The sequence below is a fragment of the Suncus etruscus genome, chromosome 3, assembly GCF_024139225.1.
Source record: "Suncus etruscus isolate mSunEtr1 chromosome 3, mSunEtr1.pri.cur, whole genome shotgun sequence".
NCBI lineage: Eukaryota > Metazoa > Chordata > Mammalia > Eulipotyphla > Soricidae > Suncus > Suncus etruscus.
Genome location: NC_064850.1, coordinates 122053725 through 122073261, shown reverse-complemented (window position 1 = coordinate 122073261; position 19537 = coordinate 122053725). Strand labels below are relative to the sequence as shown.

General features: G+C 35.8%; 1 protein-coding gene across 1 annotated transcript; it reads right to left on the bottom strand.

Annotated features, from left to right (window-relative positions):
- Positions 1–18118: 18118 nt before the first annotated feature.
- LOC126003829 (guanine nucleotide-binding protein G(I)/G(S)/G(O) subunit gamma-10) lies at positions 18119–18544 on the bottom strand. Its single transcript, XM_049770181.1, has one exon. The coding sequence runs from the start codon at positions 18538–18540 to the stop codon at positions 18334–18336; it is 207 nt and encodes a 68-aa protein (XP_049626138.1). The 5' UTR covers positions 18541–18544; the 3' UTR covers positions 18119–18333.
- Between the last annotated feature and the right edge of the window lie 993 nt (positions 18545–19537).

Below are 19537 nucleotides of genomic sequence, written 5' to 3'. Positions count from 1 at the left end.
TAGATACAGAGGGGACCACATATTCTAGCAGCCCTGGGGGTGAGGGAAGAGGATATGGGAGGTAGGACAAAAACGGAGGTGTAGGGAGGACAATTTGGTGATGGAAATCCCCCCCTGATTTTATGTAAATACGTACCTAAAATATTATTGTCAACAATGTGTAAGCCACTATGATCAAAATAAAAATTATATTAAAAAAACTATACAAAAATTTTTTTTCTCTTTTTTTCAATTGCCTTGTACTCAGACAACCCAGATTAATTGGCCCATTAATCCAATAATTTATTACCAGGAGCAAATTCCTGGGTGCAGAGCCAGCTAACCCCTGACCATTGCCAGCTGTGGCTCAAACATAATGGTAAAAAAAAGAACTCTTAAATGTGGGGCTGGAGCAGTGGTGCAAGTGGTAGGGCATTTGCCCTGCATGCGCTAACCTAGGACAGACCATGGTCAATCTCCTGGTGTTCTATATAGTCCCACACACCAGGAGCAACTTCTGAGTGCATATAATGGAGAAACACCTGAGCATCACCAGGTGTGGCCCAAAAAGCAAAAAATAAATAAATAAATAAATAAATTTTTTTCTTAAATGTTATAGTTCTTGTCAGAACAAGACAACAACAGATAACCAAAGTCAAGAGCTCTCTCTGTATCTGAGTAAAGATTAAATTAATTAAAAACAACTAATAGTCAAAAAAGTTTTCACACAGTTTAGGTATTAGTTGGAATAATGCTCCTTTTATAATTAACCTGATTCTGTAAATATCATGGCACAGAAAATGGCAACAATTTTCCATAAAATAATGTATGTATCTGCATTGTTCATAAAAGCTCTTATATAGGAGTATTCTGTATTTTATTCCCACAACATGCAGTTATGAGAAGCTGGAGATGAGTTTCAGAAGTAGATGAAAAGATGACTAATAAGTAGAAAATTGAGGCCCAGCCTGTCTCATCAACAAGCATGCTGCCCTCTTTTAAGATTCAGGAATGTAGGGGGCCGGAGAGATAGCATGGAGGTAAGGCATTTGCCTTGCATGCAGAAGGATGGTGGTTCAAATCCCGGCATTCCATATGGTCCCCAGAGCCTGCCAGGAGCAATTTCTGGGCATAGAGCCAGGAGAAACCCCTGATCACTGCCAGGTATGTTCCAAAAACAAAAACAAAACAACAATAAAAAACATCAGCAATGTAAATCTCAAAGATATTTGGGAAAATTTGTTTCCTAAAATTTTTTGAAAACAGGAGAGACTGTGGGGGACCTGTTGCTTTTGCATGTTTCTCTTCTCTTCTTCTCTTCTCTTCTCTTCTCTTCTCTTCTCTTCTCTTCTCTTCTCTTCTCTTCTCTTCTCTTCTCTTCTCTTCTCTTCTCTTCTCTCTCCTGAAACTCTCTTGAGAGGGCCAAGAAGGGCCCGATTAAAACTGTCTCTGAGAGACACCCACGCTCATTTGTCTGTGAAGGTGGGCAGGGTCTGCCCGTGCTGTGAGCTTTGAAACTGGGAGAGACTGTAGGGGACCTATTGCCTTTGCTTATTTCTCTGCTCTTCTGTCTCCTGAAATTCTCCTGAGAAGACCAAGAAAGGCCCAGTAAAAATTGTCTCCTAGAAGCTCCAAAAGAGCTGGGCCACTCTGTTTGGCTTTGCTGCTGCATGCTCTTTCTAATTAATGAACCCACCATAACACACTAAAAAAAATCACACTCAACCATGACAGTGGAGAAACCTCAGTGGCAAACATCATGCACAGAAAATGAAGATGATAGTTCTGATGACCCAAATAAATACCAACCATCTGATTAATCTCTCAGATAAGGAGTTTAGAATTGAAATATAGAGTAGCCTCATGGAAATTAGAGAAAACATAGCTCTAGCGAACAGAACACAATAATAGAAATAACTGAAATAATAGAAATAAACTGAAATAACATATCTGAAAAATATGGTAGTTGAACTGAAAAACACAATGGAAAGCCTCTCCAACAGAGTAACAGCAGCCGAAGATAGAATCAGTGAAGTGGAAGATGAAATGCAGAAACACTCAATACAGCAGAAGAAATTGGAAAAGAACCTTAAGGCAAACAATCAGACAATGGAAAAAGTCTTCAAAGAATGTGAACAGATAAAAATAGAAGTTTTTGATAAACTCACCAGGAACAACATTAGTACTGAAGGGTACCAGCTAAAAGAGGCAAGACAGACCAACAGGAAAACCAAACTTATACACAAAAATGACATTAAATCCATGACAATCATCTCCCACAATGTCAATGGACTAAGTGTGCTAATTAAGAGATACAGAGTGGCTAAAATGGATCGAAAAGATGAATCCAACCTTATGCTGCCTACGAGAAACACACCTGAATAGCCAGAAAAAACATAGACTTAAATTAAAGGCTGGAGAAAAATTATCCAAGAAGACAACACCCTTAAAAAAGCTGGAGTGGCAATATTAATACCAGGTGACACAGACATGTTAGACTCAAAAAAGTTGTAAGGGACAAAGATGGACACATCACACCAATCAAGGGAGATGCGCAACAGAAAGAAAACACACCACTAAACATATGCAACAATGAGAGACCAGAAAATTATATAATACAATTATTGACAAATTTGAAATAGGATATCAATAATAAAACAATAATTGTGGGAGACCTCAACACAGTCCTGTCAACACTTCATAGTTCAACCAGTCTGAAACCCAACAAAAATATACTAGCCCTGAAAAGAGAAATGGAAGAAAGAGACCTAGTAGATATATATAGGACACTCCATCCCCAGAAACCTGGATACACATTCTTCCCCAATGTACATGGGTCATTCTCCAGAATAGACCACATATTGGCACATAAACATACCTGCATAAAATCAAGAGGATAGATATTTTGCAGGCAAACTTCGCTGAACAAAAGGCTCTGAAATTAGATGTAAACTACAAATGACACAGGAGAAAAAATTTAACACCTAGAAATTAAACAGCCTACTACTGAGCAACCAGTGGGTCTGAGATGAAATCAAAGAGAAAATCAAAACTTCTGAAAACAAATGACAATGAAGACACAAACTATGAGAACCTGTGGGACACAGCAAAAGTGGTACTGAGAAGAAAATTTATAGCTTTGCAAGCACACCTCAGGAAGGCTAAAGGGCACACCTGAAGAGCTTAATGATGCAGCTTATAAAATTAGAAAATGATCAACTAAAGGAACCCAAAATAGGGTGACAGAAGGAAATAACAAAGCTAAGAGCAGACATCAATTAAGTGGAAACCCAAAGAACAATCCAAAAGATAAATGAAAGCAGAAGTTGGTTCTTTGAAAAAATAAACAAGATTGATAGACCATTGGAAAAACTCACAAAGATAGAGAGAGAGCCAGAAACTTGATGCAAACGATAACAGAGACTACTTTGTGAAATTCTAAGCCATTAAACATGATAACCTTAAAGAAATGGATAAATTTTTGGTCTCATAAATTTTCACAGTTGAATAAGAAGGATGTAGCATATCTAAACACTCCAATCACTATTGAGAAAATTAAAACGGTAATCAAATATCTGCCATAAAACAAAAGTCCAGGACCAGATGGATTCACTAATGAATTCTTTCAAACCTTTCAAGAGGAACTACACCAATCCTGGCCAGGCTCTTTCATGAAACTGAAAAAAAGGGGGGGGGGGAAGACTTCCAAATAGCTTTTATGAAGCAAACATCACCTTGATACCTAAGCCAGACAGAGATGCTGCCAAAAAAAAAAAAAAAAAAAGGGAAAGACCAATATCCCTGATGAACACAGATGCAAAGATTCCCAACAAAATCCTGTCAAAGAGGATCCAACGCCTCATCAAGAATATCATTCACTATGATCAAGTAGGTTTCATCCCAGGAATGCAATGATAGATTAACATCTGTAAATCTATCAACATAATACACAACATCAACAACAGAAAAAACAAAAATCACATGATTATATCAATAGATGCAGAGAAAGCATTTTATAAGGTCCAACACCTATTCTTGATAAAGAAAAAACTCTCAGCAAGATGGGGATGAAAGGAACCTTTCTGAATATAGTTAAGGCCATCTACCACAAGCCAATGGCAATTATCATCCTCAATGGAGAAAAACTAAAAGCCTTTCCTCTAAATTCTGGTACAACACAAGGCTGTCTTCTCTCTCCACTCCTATTCAACATATTACTGGAAGTACTTGCTATAGCAATTAGGCAAGAAAAAGATATCAAGGGAATCTAGATAAAAAAAAAAAGTCAAGCTCTCACTGTTTGCAGATGACATGATACTATCCGTAGAATACCCTAAAAACTCTACCACAAAGCTTCTAGAAACATAGATGCATACAGAAATGTGGCAGGCTACAAAATTAACACACAAAAAACAATGGCCTTTTTATACACCAATAATGATAGGAAAAAATGGACATTAAGAAACAACCTCATTCACATTAGTGCCACACAAACTCAAATATCTTAGAGCCAATTTGACTAAAGATGTGAAGGACCTATACAAGAATACTATAAAACCCTACACCAAAAAATAAGAGATTACACTAGGAAATGGAAACACATATCTTGCTCATGGATTGGCAGGATTAAAATGGCAATACTTCCCAAAGCCTTATACAGATTTAATGCGATCCTTCTAAAAATACCCATGACATTCTTCAAAGAAGTGGATCAAACACAACGCCCTTGACTAGTTAAAGCAATCCTTGGAAAAGAAATATGGAAGGCCTTACTTTCCCTAATTTTAAACTGTATTACAAAGCAATACTTATCAAAACAGTGTGGATTGGAATAAATACAGACCCTCAGATTAGTGGAATAGGCTTGAGTACTCAGAGAATGTTCCCCAGACATTCAATCACCTAGTTTTTGCTAAAGGAGCAAGAAATCCTAAATGGAGCAAGGAAAGCCTCTTCAACAGGTGGTATTGTCACAACTGGTTAGCCACTTGCAAAAAAGCGAACTCAGATCCCCAGCTAACACCATATATGAAGGTAAAATCCAAATGTATTAAAGACCTTGATATAAGATCTGAAACCATAAAGTATATAAAACAATATGTAGGTAAAAATGCTCCATGACATTGAGACTAAGGACATCTTTAAGGAGAAAACAGCACTCTCCAAACAAGTGGAAGCAGAGATAAACAGATGTAAATATATTAAGCTGAGAAACTTCTGCACGTTAAAGAAAATAGTGCCCAGGATACAAGAGCCATCCACTGAGTGGGAGAAACTATTCACCCAATGCTCATCAGATAATTGGCTAATATTCAAAATATACAAGGCAATAATATAACTTTACAAGAAAAAATATCTAATTCAATAAAAAAAAAGGGGAGAAAAAATGAACAGACACTTTGTCAAAGAAGAAATATCAATGGCTAAAAGGCACTTGAATAAATGCTCCATATCACTAATCATTCAGGAGAGGTGAATCAAAACAACCATGAGTTACAGTCTCATGCCACAGAGATTGGCGCACATCACAAAGAATGAGAACAAGCAGTGCTGGCAGGGATGGTGGGAAGGCCATCTAGTCCAACTTTTATGTCAAGCCACATGCAGATTCCTTTTGAAACTGAAAATTGAGCTCCTATCTGATCTAGCTATACCACTCCTAGGAAAATACCCAAGGAACACAAAAATACAATAAAATAAATCCCTTCATCATATCGATATTCTTTGCAGTGCTATTTACAATAGCCAGACTCTGGAAACAACCAAGATGCCCTTCAACAGATGAATGGCTAAAGAAATGGTGTTACATATACACAATGAAATATTTTTCAGCTGTCAGGAGAGATGAAGTCATGAAATTTTCCTATATGTGGATGTACATAGAATCTATTATGTGGAGTGAAATAAGTCAGAGGGCAAGAGATAGATGCAGAATAGCCTCACTCTTCTATGGGTTTTAAGAAAAATAAAAGACATTTTACAACAATTCTCAAAGACAAATGAGAGGAGGGCTAGAAGGTCCAGTTCACGACATGAAACTCATCACAGAGTGGTGAGTGCAGTTAGAGAAATAACTACATTGAGAACTATCATAATGATGTGAATGAATGAGGGAAGTAGAAAGCCTGTCTAGAGTACAGGCAGGGGTCAGGTGGGGAGGATGGAGATTCGGGACATTGGTGATGGAAATATACTAGTGAAGGGGGGTGTTCTTTACATGAATGAAACCTAACTACAATCATATTTGTATTCAAGGTGTTTAAATAAAGATATTAATACAAATGAAAGTAGAAATTCAAAAAACAGATTCCAAGTAAATTTGTTCAGAACTTGTTGCTCATCTGTTTGTGTAACATACATTCAGCAACTGTGAAGTTTTTTAAACTGTCCTGGTAAATGCTATGGCAGTAATAAGGAAGTTTGATGACAGATGCCATATCTCTGTTATGTACACTAAGAATGAAAAACTGTCATCCTATTGCCCAATGGCAACCAGTAAAGGAAGAGTTTAAATGCAAAAATGGGAAAATCGGTGAGTAGGGCAAGACCTTCAGTTCTGCCAAGTGCACCATTTCTCTAACCTTCGCTCTTCCCTTCATCTTTTGGGGAATAACAGAATTTAAAATATACATACTTCGAATATTTTCCTTAAAGAGTTTGTATCATACTGTATTTATCTTGAGTTATGTATCAAAAATTAGAGTTCATAATTTGCACAGGAAGTATTTGTCTTCATTATTCAGTTTCTTGTAAAACACCATCCAAATATAGAGCTATTTTTTTAAAAAAATGTTTCATAGAGCTAGAGGAGTTTTTTGAATTAATGGATTTTCCCCATCCTTCAAAACACCTACTTTAAAAGTTTTTCAGAGAAGAATGCATTTTATGTTACTGATAAAATGGATTTCATTACTTTCTAGTAACCATAAGTAGTATAAAGAAGGGTATGTGAAAATACAATTAACCATTTGTTTGCTCTTGTGATCATAATCACAATTTGATTTTTGAAGTTTTCTAATCTGCTTTCATTACCAGTCAAAAACTAAGGGTGTTATTAAACGTTTTCCCAAATAAATTACTTAGCCAATATTCTTATGTCAAGCTCTTGAAAATTACTGTCTAAAAATTAGTACTTTGAAGAAGATAAAAGTAGTCATACCAATGAGTTGTTCATCATAAAACTTTTACAAAGACAATATTCTTCAGCTGAGCAGAACAGTGACAGTTTGCTCATATAGTTGAATGAATAACCATCTGGAAATTATAAGGTACAAAGCAGAGTCAAATGCATGGGATCAGGATGGAGTTCTGAAAGATCAATTCTGTCCGTGCCTCTTTTCACTTTGAGACTTTGGACAAGTTTCTGTTTTGGACAAATGGTGCTAAAACCATTTGTTTTAGAATTTAGAATTTTCTGTAAATATTAAATAGACACATCAGCAAAACCTTTAAATGTAGTATCCCATTGTTTCTTATTTTTATGAGTGAAACTGTGTTATCCTCTAAACTAATTATGCATGAATTGTAAGACATTCTATATATTACTGTGTAAAATCATGGAAAAATCACAGGAAAAGCTCTACAGACCTGAAGAAATGTAACTGTGAAGACTTTATGTCAAGGAAGATAATTGAGTTCCTCCTTATATTCATGGATGAGCTTACCTAAGTATGACATTGCTGGTAAGAACTTTCGTATATATGTCCACTTATTTTCAGTTGAGATTAGAGCAGGTTTTATTCCTTCTGCCAAATCATGGTATGTTTTCAAAGTGTAAACTAGAGTGACAGGAAAACACATCAGGAAACATGGCACATGTATGATGACAAAATTAATTAATTTCACACACACACAAAAAGTAGCTGATTAGGCACTCTATTCTTCCTTCTAAAATAGTTAGCAAAGAGTTAAGACAACATCTTATTTTATAAGCATTCAGAAACAGAGTCTGTTGGATTACAAATTAGATACTTCCAAAGAATTGCCCGAGAGTCAGTAAAATTTAAGTGCAGTCTTCAAAGAGGCAGTAATTGAAAATCATTACTTTGATGTAGAATCTCAACTGGTTGAGCTATAAATAATCCTTATTTCTACTACAGTTATTTAGTGTATTGTCCTTTTAATGATCATTTTTATGGTTAAGAAGGAATACAACGTTCTCTTTATTTAAAAACATGTTTCTTTATATATATTGAGCTATATGCTTATTTCCAGGATATCTTTGCCCTCTAAAATTATCTTCAGAAAAAACAACAAACATAGATTTAGGTAGCTTAGCATGTAAGTAACATTGCTATGGAGAAAAAACTTAAAACTTTTTATGCCATGGATTGGCACAAAGACTGGGATAAGAATGTATGTTGGCATAGTATTGATAAAGTTCAGTCAAAAGGAGTGAATAGATAACAACAGACTGTCCCGAAATCTGAGATTCCTTTTAACAAGAGAAAATGTGAATGTGAGAAGTAGGTAAGTAGGAGGGAAAAGGATAGTATTAGAGACACAGAAAAAGAATGAGAAAGAGAAAGGGAGAGGAGATGGGGGCTGACAAGTAGTAAAAAAAATCACAAGAAATATATTCTAGAAGAAAAGAAAAATTTCCAGATAACATAATGAAGAAACTACTAAAATAAGTAGCTCAGTTATTATATGACTTGATAATCTTAAGCGGTCCAGCTTTGAGGTTCAAAATAGTAAAAAAGAAAGTGTTCTGGTTTAATGTAGCTTTCTTGAGCAAAGGACACTACACACACACACACACACACACACACACACACAGAGAGAGAGAGAAACACACACAATAGCAGGCTCTTTAGGATATGTGGAGAAAAAATATCTTCAAGGAAAAAACAGAAAACAAAATAAAGTTTTGCCTAAACCTACATATTGCATAAGAACAAAACATGAACCATAAATAATGATACAAATTTTTCCAAAGGAGGTATCCTTAGCTACTCAAAGAAAGGAATACAAATCCAAGTATTTCGGCAGAAATTAAAGTATGCAAAATGACTCTGAAAGGACCCTGTCATGAATCCGAACAATGATTATCAGGAGAAATGAGTGCATTCTCTGAAGTAAAATATTGGTAAAGCTTTTTAACCACAAGGGAAAACAAAATTCAGTGAGACAGATCCAACAGACACTGTGCTAAGATTAGCTTTATGAGAACTGTACTGACTTGAACAGCCTAAAATATACTTGGGTTGCTTACATTTGCTAAAGAATTACAAGATGTAGCTGCAAACCATGAAGCACAATATGTTGAATAAATATGAGACAGAACAGACAAAGAAAACAGTACTGTAACAATGTACTCAAGGTAGAAAATGTCCACAGAAAAATCATTTATTAGTTAGACAACATAATCAGAAGATAGGAAAAGTATATTGATAAACTTGAATATACAGCTAAGGAAGCAACCTAGAAAGTGATAAAAGTAGATAAAGAAAGGGGAAATGAGAAACATAGGTTGAGAGAAAGAAAGGAAAGAATGGAGGCCCAGCATACTTTTAATAAGAGTTTAAAGTGAAAGGAAGGACTATTTACTAAGCAACAGTTGCAAAAGTTATGTTGAAAACTTATGGGGAGGGGAAGGGAAAAAAAAGAAAACTTATAGAAACAGTAAAAACAGAAATATTGAAGTCAAAAGCATACAAGAAGAGTAATAAAAACTAAAGGTGTTTTTTTTTTTTTTTTTTTTTTTTTTGGTTTTTGGTTTTTGGTCCACACCCGGCATTGCTCAGGGGTTACTCCTGGCTGTCTGCTCAGAAATAGTTCCTGGCAGGCTCGGGGGATCATATGGGACAGCGGGATTCAAACCAACCACCTTTGGTCCCGGATCGGCTGCTTGCAAGGCAAACACCATTGTGCTATCTCTCCGGGCCCAAAAGCTAAAGTTTTCAAGTTAAAATAAATAAATACTTTTGGGGCTGGAGCAATAACACAATGTTTAGGGCACAATTCTGAGTCAGGTTCAATCCCCAGCATCCCGTATGGTCCCTCAAGCCTGCCAGGAGTAATTTATGAGCGCAGATCTAGGAATAACCACTGAGAATTATTGAGTGTGGCCAAAACAAACAAACAAATAAATAGATGGATATAAAGATAAATAGATGGATAAATAAGTAAATAGATGAATAGATAAATATATAGATATTTTAGGTATTAGACAATTAGAATAGTTGGTAAATTGCTTGCCTTGCATGTGAAAAATCCAGATTCTATTCCCAGAACCCCAGTTAGTTCTTACTATATTACCAGGAGTGATCCCAGAACATAAATCCAGGAGTAAACTCTGAACATTTTCAAATATGTCCCAACACTTCAAACATAAATAAAATATTTTAAATGTATGTGTAAGAATATCTTTACCCTATTAGTTTGCATGCTTTGGGTTGAACAATGACAACAATTAAAAACAAAAGGCTAATATTTTAATAATATTACCCTTACTTTACTATAATGACTGTGAAAATATTAAACATTTTCTTAATAAATTATAATATCAGCTGGATAAGATAATAATAGTAGTATGAGAGAATATATTATAATAAAATATTGAAAACAGAATGATCAAATAAGAAACATATATTCTAATAGGACATACTTAAAGAATGTTGTCTGAAATTTTACACAAGTAAAAATGTGAATGGTTTATCACCACATGCAAAAATCTTAAGAAGAATGAAAGCAATTTTAAAACCTCATAGGATATATTTCTATAATTACATTTGCAAGAGACTAATATCTATTGAAACTAAAACTTATATACTTAGAAATATAAAAATTAATTCAATACTGCTATAATTCAATTGTTTGAATAGTTATATCATAAATGAGTGAAGTTTAATAAAAAATTAATAAAAGAAAATATTATAAAGAGAATACCTAAAACAAAATTTCAGATGTAAAATTAAAAATAATTATAATATAAGCTATTTTGGAAGGATTCAAACAAGAGCAGAAATAAACCAATGGAACCATATAAACTTAAAAGCTTGTAATGTGAATTAAATGAGGTACAACTAGAAAGAAAACATGGAGGAAAAAAATAGCACCTCATACATCAGAAAAGAGCTAAGAGTCAAGATATATAAAGTTCCCTCAAGTTTAACAACAAAAAGTATACAGCCCATCAAAAAAGAGAGACAGGAAATGAAGAGAAACTTTTGTTTGTGGGATGATTATATTTCCATTCACATGGTTCTTCTAGGAAATACTTTCTGCTCACAACACCAAAATGAAAGGAGAAACTAGAGCATCTATTTCAGACAGAGATCATTGACTTTTCCAGGAAGGCGCATGAGTCAGAAGACCTATCATTGTCTTTCATAAAACATTATGCCTAAGCAAAAAACACTGTGATGGGCTGAGTTACTAATATATTCTTCCACTGAAATTTGAACCAAAAACCTCACAGTTATATCCCATATATTGATATTAGGAATGATATTAAATAAATAGTAATAAATAAGGCTGGAGCAGTGGTGCAGCAGTAGGGTGTTTGCCTTGCACTGGCTGACCTAGGACGAACCATGGTTTGATCCCCCAGTATCCCATATGATCCCTCAAAGCCAGGAAATATTTCTGAGGGAAGAGCAGGAATAATCCCTGAGCATCACCAGATGTGGCCCAAATAATAAAAAAAAATAGTAATAAATAGAAAGATGAGGATGGGCATATTAACAAAACAGAAATGTGTAGAGTAAATTTTTTTTATCAGACTAAGTTAATTTGGCTTTCTTTTACCTTATTGGAAACAGATGTTCCTGAACTTTTGTGCAAGTTCAAACCATGTTGGTGAGATAATATAAAAATATAATAAATATAGTTGCAAGGCTAAATTGAAGTTGCCCTTTTCTTTTAGAAACAATGTTGTTTTTAATGGGAGGTATGTAATTTTACTTGTAATTGGAAATTCTCTCTCAGGCTAGAGAAATAACCTCAAAAATGTTGTTTGCTTAATAGAAAAGAACTAAAAAAGAATTTTTCCACACTTACCAGTATTATTTTTTGTATTATTTCTTATGTTCTGTGGATTCATTGGCTTGTTTAAGTTTAGCTGAATTAATTTAAAAAATAATCTTTTTCTAAGATCTTGACTTCAACATTAATTCCTCTTAATTTTCAGGCCCAACAAATGATGAAAATTGGCTTCTTTATATATATGTATGCCTTCTTAGTGAAAAAAAGGTTTGGTTATAAAGATAATGAAGCAAAAGGGGCAAGAGTGGTGGTGCAGCGGTAGGGCATTTGCCTTGCACGCAGTTGACCTAGAACGCAGTTTAAACCCCAGCATCCCATATGGTACCCCAAGCCAGAAGTGATTTCTGAGTTCATAGCCAGGAGTAACCCCCTGAGCATCACCAGGTGTGGCCCAAAAAACAAATAAAATAAAAACAATAAAAATAAAGGATAATTAAGCAGAAGAAATTAAAACTAGTAACTTTAAAAAAAAAGATAAGGGCTGGAGAAATCCTCAGGGAGTAAGGTGCTTGCCTGCTACTAGTCTGCCCCTATTCCTGCCCTACTATTACTGCTCAGAATGATACCTGAGCACAGAATCAGAAGTAAACCTGGCACAAATTGGATGTGCTCTCATAAAAAATAAGATAACATCATTTCTTAATTAGAGTAAACCTGTAGATTGTTTACCACCAAAGAAAATTATTCCTGCATACAAGCCAACTTCTAAAACACAAGGATTATACAGAGGTAACTCAGTTATATTCATGATATCCTTTTACTTCTGAGTTAGCTTTGCTTAAACTTCTCAAAGACAACAGTGGCAGAGAATGGAAAACATTTTTGGAGAGTTCTGAGCAGATTCCACTCCCATGGATATGAAAATAGAAAGCCAAGGAGACAGGAAGCGGCAAGGAATGCAATAGTTAAAAATGAATCTGGCTGCAAAAAGACGAGGCAGGGAGGAGGGAACTAAAAAAGCAAGAGAAGATAGGTCATGTAAACCATGAGCCAGGAAGTGACTTCTTTAAAATGATACTTGCCAGAAGCTAAAATCTTGTAAATGCAGGTCTTTTTCCCCTTACCCTGAGCTGTGACTTTTGGAATGAGCACAACTTGGGGACCGGATGAGGGAAGGGTCAGAAGTCACTGGAGTGTAGTTTTATGAAGAATAGAATTGCTGTTTCAGCTTCCACATTAAAAGCTCGAAGGCAAAGCAAGATCATCCTTCACAGGAACCACCATTTCCAGCACTTGAGGGAGATTTATAATGTATGAGAGAATCTTATCCTAAAAAAACCTTCATTTCTTGCAAATCTGTTTTCATTTAAAGTTGCTGGGAGGAGGTGGAGTGGTGTGGAGAGAGGGAAGTAATCCTGGAGGAGTGATTTCTGCATTGTTCAGAGATGAGACAGCAGAGTGACTTAATAACCTCAGTTATCTGAATAGGTCTATTTGTTTCCTCACTCATGAAAGAAAGATAATTATTGGCTAGCAGGCATGCAAATATTTTAATTATGAAGACCTGTACAGGCTAACCGGAAACTCTACTGGACAAGTCTGCTCTAAAGATGAGATTATATCGTAACCTATCAACCCAGACATATAACTCTGATTTCCTTTACAGAGATGAAAATCAAAGAGCTATCAGAGGGTTGAGTATTAAGAATCACTCATGAAAAAGCTATTTGACTTCTAGTAGTAAATTTTGACTTTTTTTTTTTTTTTTTTTTTTTGGTTTTTGGGCCACAATGGTGATGTGCAGGGCTATACTCCTGGCTATGCACTCAGAAATCGCTTCTGGCTTGGGGGACCATATGGGACACCAGGGATGGAACCAGGTCAGTCCTGGGTCAAACTTGTGCAAGGGAAACACCCTACTGCTGCGCTATCGCTCGGCCCTCAAATTTTGACTTTTTCTTAAGCCAACAAACCATTGACTGTAAATTAGAATAAAATAATAGGAGATTACTCAAAATGTCAATCTATTTTGTTTATTTTATTTTAGGCCAAGCCCATCAATGGTCAGGGGTTACACTTGACTTTGTGTTCCAGGATTTCTCTTTGAGGTGCTGGGAGACCATACATGGTGCTGGGAATCAACTCAAGTCTCTTGCAAGGCAGACAAGTGCTTGAACCCCACCACTAGTCCAGTCCCAAACTATAGTCTTAGAAAAACAAAGGGAATTGAGAGGGACAATAATTCTTTTATAAGATCATCAAACCTAATGATTTAAGCTTCAGAGTGAATAGATATGATTGTCAAAGTTGCAAAAGCTGTCCATGTGAGTTTAATCAAGCAAACTGCCTTTACTTTTACATTTTTGTGACTGACTTTATCTATTCGATAAACTCAAAAATCAAGCACTTTATATAAAACTAAGTCCAAAAGTCTGTGTGTTCAAGAGGAACTATAGGAGCTCAAGGGATCAGTAACATCCACTCAAAGAATGTGTGTTCCTTCCTTTTCATTTCAGCTTTTATAAAAGTGCTCTATAGAAATACACAAAGGAAATGACTTCTAGATAAATAAAATTATTCAACACCCACCAGCCATTTTCCTTTTCTGCAAGGTTAGTGATAAATCACTTCATATACATAGACAACAGTGTATCTTTAAGTTATAGTTCTCTTTCCCAAATGCTAATTTTCTCAAGAATTTTAAGAATAATGCTTAGCAATGCAAGAATCCAAGAGCTTTTATGGTTAAAAAAAATTCTGTTTTACTTGAAATTAGCTGAAACTACCCAAAGAGCTTCTAGAAATGAACATATCCAAAAATAATCTAAAGCTAAGGAATTAATATTTCCCAAAACTTAATTCTACCCAGTATCTTTAAACTTCTCCCTATTAATTTATAATTTCAAAATAAATTTTCTTAAAGTAATGCTAAAGGATTATTAAATTTTTCAACAATGAAGTTACAATGATATTTTTAATTATTAATATATTAAAGTAACAGGTTTAGAAAACTCTGAATGATTATTTGTCTTCTGAGGTAGAATGTTACCATACTATGCCTGCCACATGTGCCAAATATCCCTCCTTCACAGTCCATAAAACTATTCTATTCCATTCATGTCTCCTTAACTACTCTCAAGTTAGTAACAATACTTTCACAAATAAGATTCTGAACTGTAATAGAAGTCCTTTTTTTTCCTATTCTGTAGGTGTTTAGTTCTATCTCTTTAAAAAAATAATACTTTGGGGGCCAGAGAGATAGGAGAGCTGGTAGAATACTTACCTTGCAAGCAGCTGATTTGAGTTAAACCCCTTAGTATCACCTATGGTTCCCTGAGATCACTAGGAGTAATTCCTAAGTGCAAAGCCAGGAGTAAACCTTGAGCATTGCTGGATGTAGTCTTGTGTTTCATTCCCTCAAAAATTAACAATCTAATATGGCACATGTATATTAATTTATTTAATATAATACTTAGGGACAGAGGAGCGTTCAAAAGCAATGACCTAATGCATGGTTAAAATTGACATTTTTCATAGTATATTTGATAGAGAAATTGTGGAAAAATTTGATATGACAAAGGAACTAAATTAAGTGCAATGTGGGGGACTTGGACTAGACTGGGATCTCTCTGGACCCCACCTCCTTAAAAGCTAGGAATCCTTTCCACTGTGTTAAGGGCCAAGCAGAGAGGAAATGCCCTCCATATGATTCTTATTATCTACTTAAGTTTATAAGATCACACAGTCCTCCCTGTAGCTCTCATTTCTCTAATTCCTTCAGCTGAGAGTATAAAATAAGGTGAGTGAGTGATCTTTTCTATAGGGGAAATATGTTACCTGAACCCCAACCCCATCCTAATGAAAACTCCAATCAGTGTGCAGATTACAAAGAATCCAAATAATTTCAAGTATAGTTAACATTGACCTCATCATATCTGGAGACTACCCTGAAGCACACCTAACCCAGGGAGTGCATCAGAACAGAACTCTAGACCCCAACACAAAACTGGGTTTTATCCAGGAAGAAGAACAGAGAAGGAAGCATGGCCAGCACCCTCGAGGGTTGATCCCTGACTAATTCATGACATTCAACACACCCTAAACATACTCTGAGGTGTAACACTTATGAATCAGGGGACCACATTGCTTGAGGATAACTCCCAGGCCATGCTGGCTGATATTTGTACAAGTGGGAGCACTCTCCCTCCTCCCCATGCACTGCTCGGTGGTTCACACATGTTCACACACTGGTTCACACATGTGTCACTTGGGGCGAAAATTTCTGCCTGGTCTTCACTGTAGATCCAATTCAGGCACTTGACTTACAAGGCAGACACATTATTGAAATTCAAAATCACGTTATTTGGTTTTTGTGAGCATGATGTAAGGCCCATATTGAAGTCAGAGTTTCCAAAGTCCTCCCTAGGGGTCTGCCTCACTTGAATATCTCTGCATTTAGTTTAGAAAGAGTCTGTCAATGGTTAAAGCAGACTGAGAAATGGCTCCGTGGACTCCTCTGGCTCATTTTCCAAATTACCTTGGTACACCAGGGAATTAAGCTTGCTTTGAACTCCAGGGCTGTATAACAAACATATTCCTTATGGAAAACACGTGTAGGAGGTCATATTTCCCCAACTCAGCATGTGCCAGTACTCTTGGCAAAACAGAAGAAAATGAAAGCAATTATTTAGACTCAGTTAATATGTGAGTTTCCCAAAGAAAGCTTGAGTTTCAAATTATTTTTTCTGAAAAATGAATTTTCTAATATACTGGAAGTTTGTGTGTGTGTGTGTGTTTGAGAGAGAGAGAAAGAAGATTAATAATTTTAGAGCTCTTCTGTACTTCAACTAAGCAACACTTACTTTCACTTACTTTAGCCAAAAGGAGAGAAATTTTAGGGTCATTTGCTAAAGATATACTATGTTGACTTTTATTTCCCTTGTAACCATCTGTTCTTTTAGTTTTCTTTTCATGGCAATTTCATTTACTTTTTCTTGGCAATCACCATGCTAAGACATGTTGGCTATAGAATACTAAAACAATAACTTTCATCTATAGGAATTGACATTCTAATGGAGAAAATATTAAATGAAGTTGGGAAAAAGCAACATAATTATTAATCTATTTTATGTAAGCCACATATTGGCATCATATAACATATAACATGCGTATTGCATAAAGTCTTTGAAGTAGCCTTAATAAGACACTTGACTTTTTTTTTTTTATGAATTAAACAAATTTTATTTCCAAGCTTTTTAAAGATTATAGACACAATATATCCATTAAAGTTGTCCCAAATTAAAGGCACATCATCAAACACTTCTACCATCAAGAATGCATTTATGGAGTTTGATCTGTGACCATCACATATGGTCCCACTAGCCAGGAGTCATTTCTGAGCAGAGCCAGGAGTAAACCCTGAGCACAGCAGGGTGTGGCTCAAAAAACAAAAACAAACAAAAAAAGAATGCATTTATGTTGTAAGATATTCATTTTACTTTGATTTTAATAATATGCAATGTTCCTTAAGTCATATTTTAAACATTTTTAAAAGATGAGATAATAATAGTTCTTTTTTGAAGTATAAGTACAATGTAAAGAAACTTATAAAAGGGCCCGGAGAGATAGCACAGCGGTGTTTGCCTTGCAAGCAGCCAATCCAGGACCTAAGGTGGTTGGTTCGAATCCCGGTGTCCCATATGGTCCCCGTGCCTGTCAGGAGCTATTTCTGGTAACTCCGGGTGTGGCCCAAAAACCAAAAAAAAGAAAAAAAGAAACTTATAAAAGGCAAAGATTAACTTGGCTTCATACACAGATGGACAATCTTATAACACTAGTCTTTCTAAAAAAAGTTTACTGTTCTCATAGTGTTTAAATTAAAACAAAATTTTAATTAAGAAAGTTCAAGATATCATTTGATTATTGAAGTCTATTTCTTCCAATTTTATGTCTCATTTAGAAATTGTAAGTTCACTAGAAAAAAAATCTTGCCATGATACAAAAATCTTATTCAGGAACAACAAATGATAAAAATTTTTTAATAAACAAGTATTCATTCCCCAAAATGTAAATATACAGTAAACAAAACATACATAATATGCCAGGTATACAAATACAAATTTACTAATGAAAGAGGTCCATTTTGGAATTTTTGTGATAAAGTATTTGTCTGAAGTACAGAGTATTAGCCTCTCACCCTCTCCCACGCAAAATTCAAATCATTATTATTTAAATCTATTCTAGTTTTATTGGGTTTGGGTTAGGGCAAATTTCTGTATAATTCTGGCTCTAGGTCTAAGTCATAGGAAATGTCTGAAATATCTTAAAGTAATTTGACGAGAGATAAGTGTTTTCTTGGAACTTGGAGGCAGCCATTCATAATATGCACTGGAAAACATTCTTCAGCAAACTTCTTCTGTACAGTCTTCAGAGTAAAACACAGGATCTGGGCTCCCGGAAGGGGTTACTTCCAGCTGGAACACCAACTAGCAGGGCATCCTTGCAAGCGTTCTGCATGCAGTACTGCTGAAGCTCTGCGGCAGCCTGGGAGACCTTGATCCTTTCCACGGCCGCCTCGAGCTTGAGCTGCTCCACCAGGCGCTGCAGGGCGCTCAAGCTGGCCCCGGAAGACATGGCGGCGGCGAAGCTCCCTCTCGACACTTGACTTTTTAATTCCCTTGGTTTATCAACTAATCTGAGAACTTTTGTGGCTTGCTTGCAAATTTCTGAGGAATTCATCTCTGTGTCTCTCCCAATTTCCAGGTTGAAGTAATCATTCCAATGTGATTGTATTTGGAGGTATTATATTGAGAGGTCATTAGGCTTTCATAAGGTCACAAGAGTAAGGCACTTATGGTGAGATTAATGATCTCAAAAGGTAAACAGAAACCAGAGCTCCCTTTTCTTCCTTCTCCCTTCCCTATCTTCCTGTCCCCTCCACCCTTTTCTCTCCTCTTCCACCACTTCCTTCCTCCATTTCACTCCCCCAATATATCACACCCAAACACACACACACACACACACACACACACACACACACACACACACACACACACACTCATGCCCATACATGCCTAAGAACAGAAGTGGAAGTCTTCTACTTCCTGCAAGTAAGATAAAAAACCTTCATCAAGAACTGCAGTGAGGGCAAAGAAGGGACCACTATGACAATGATAATTGGAAATGATTACTTTGGACAAGAAGTGGGTGCTGAAAGGAGGTAAAGTGATATGCTTGATACCCATTCAGTAATGATAGAGCAAACCACAGTATCTAAAAGGGAAAAAATGGGAGAGGCTGAGAGATCAAGAGCAAGAATTTGCTTGTGTGTATAGGAGGGGATACAAGAAAATGTTTGTCATAGAAGCAAGAGGGAGGGCAGGTGGAGTGAAACTACAGACATTGATGGTGGGTGATGAGTGTTGGACACTGTAAGACTAAAACTCAATCATGAATAACTTTTTAACTGTATGTCACTGTGATCCAATTTAAGAATATATTAATTTTACAAAAAAAGAAGACAGAGACATAAAATAAAAAGAGAACTGTTTCCAGGGAAGTTCCTCCGAATATTCTGATATCCGAAGTTGGAGAAATAGAGTAGAGATAGCAGGTCACTTTCTCTATGGAA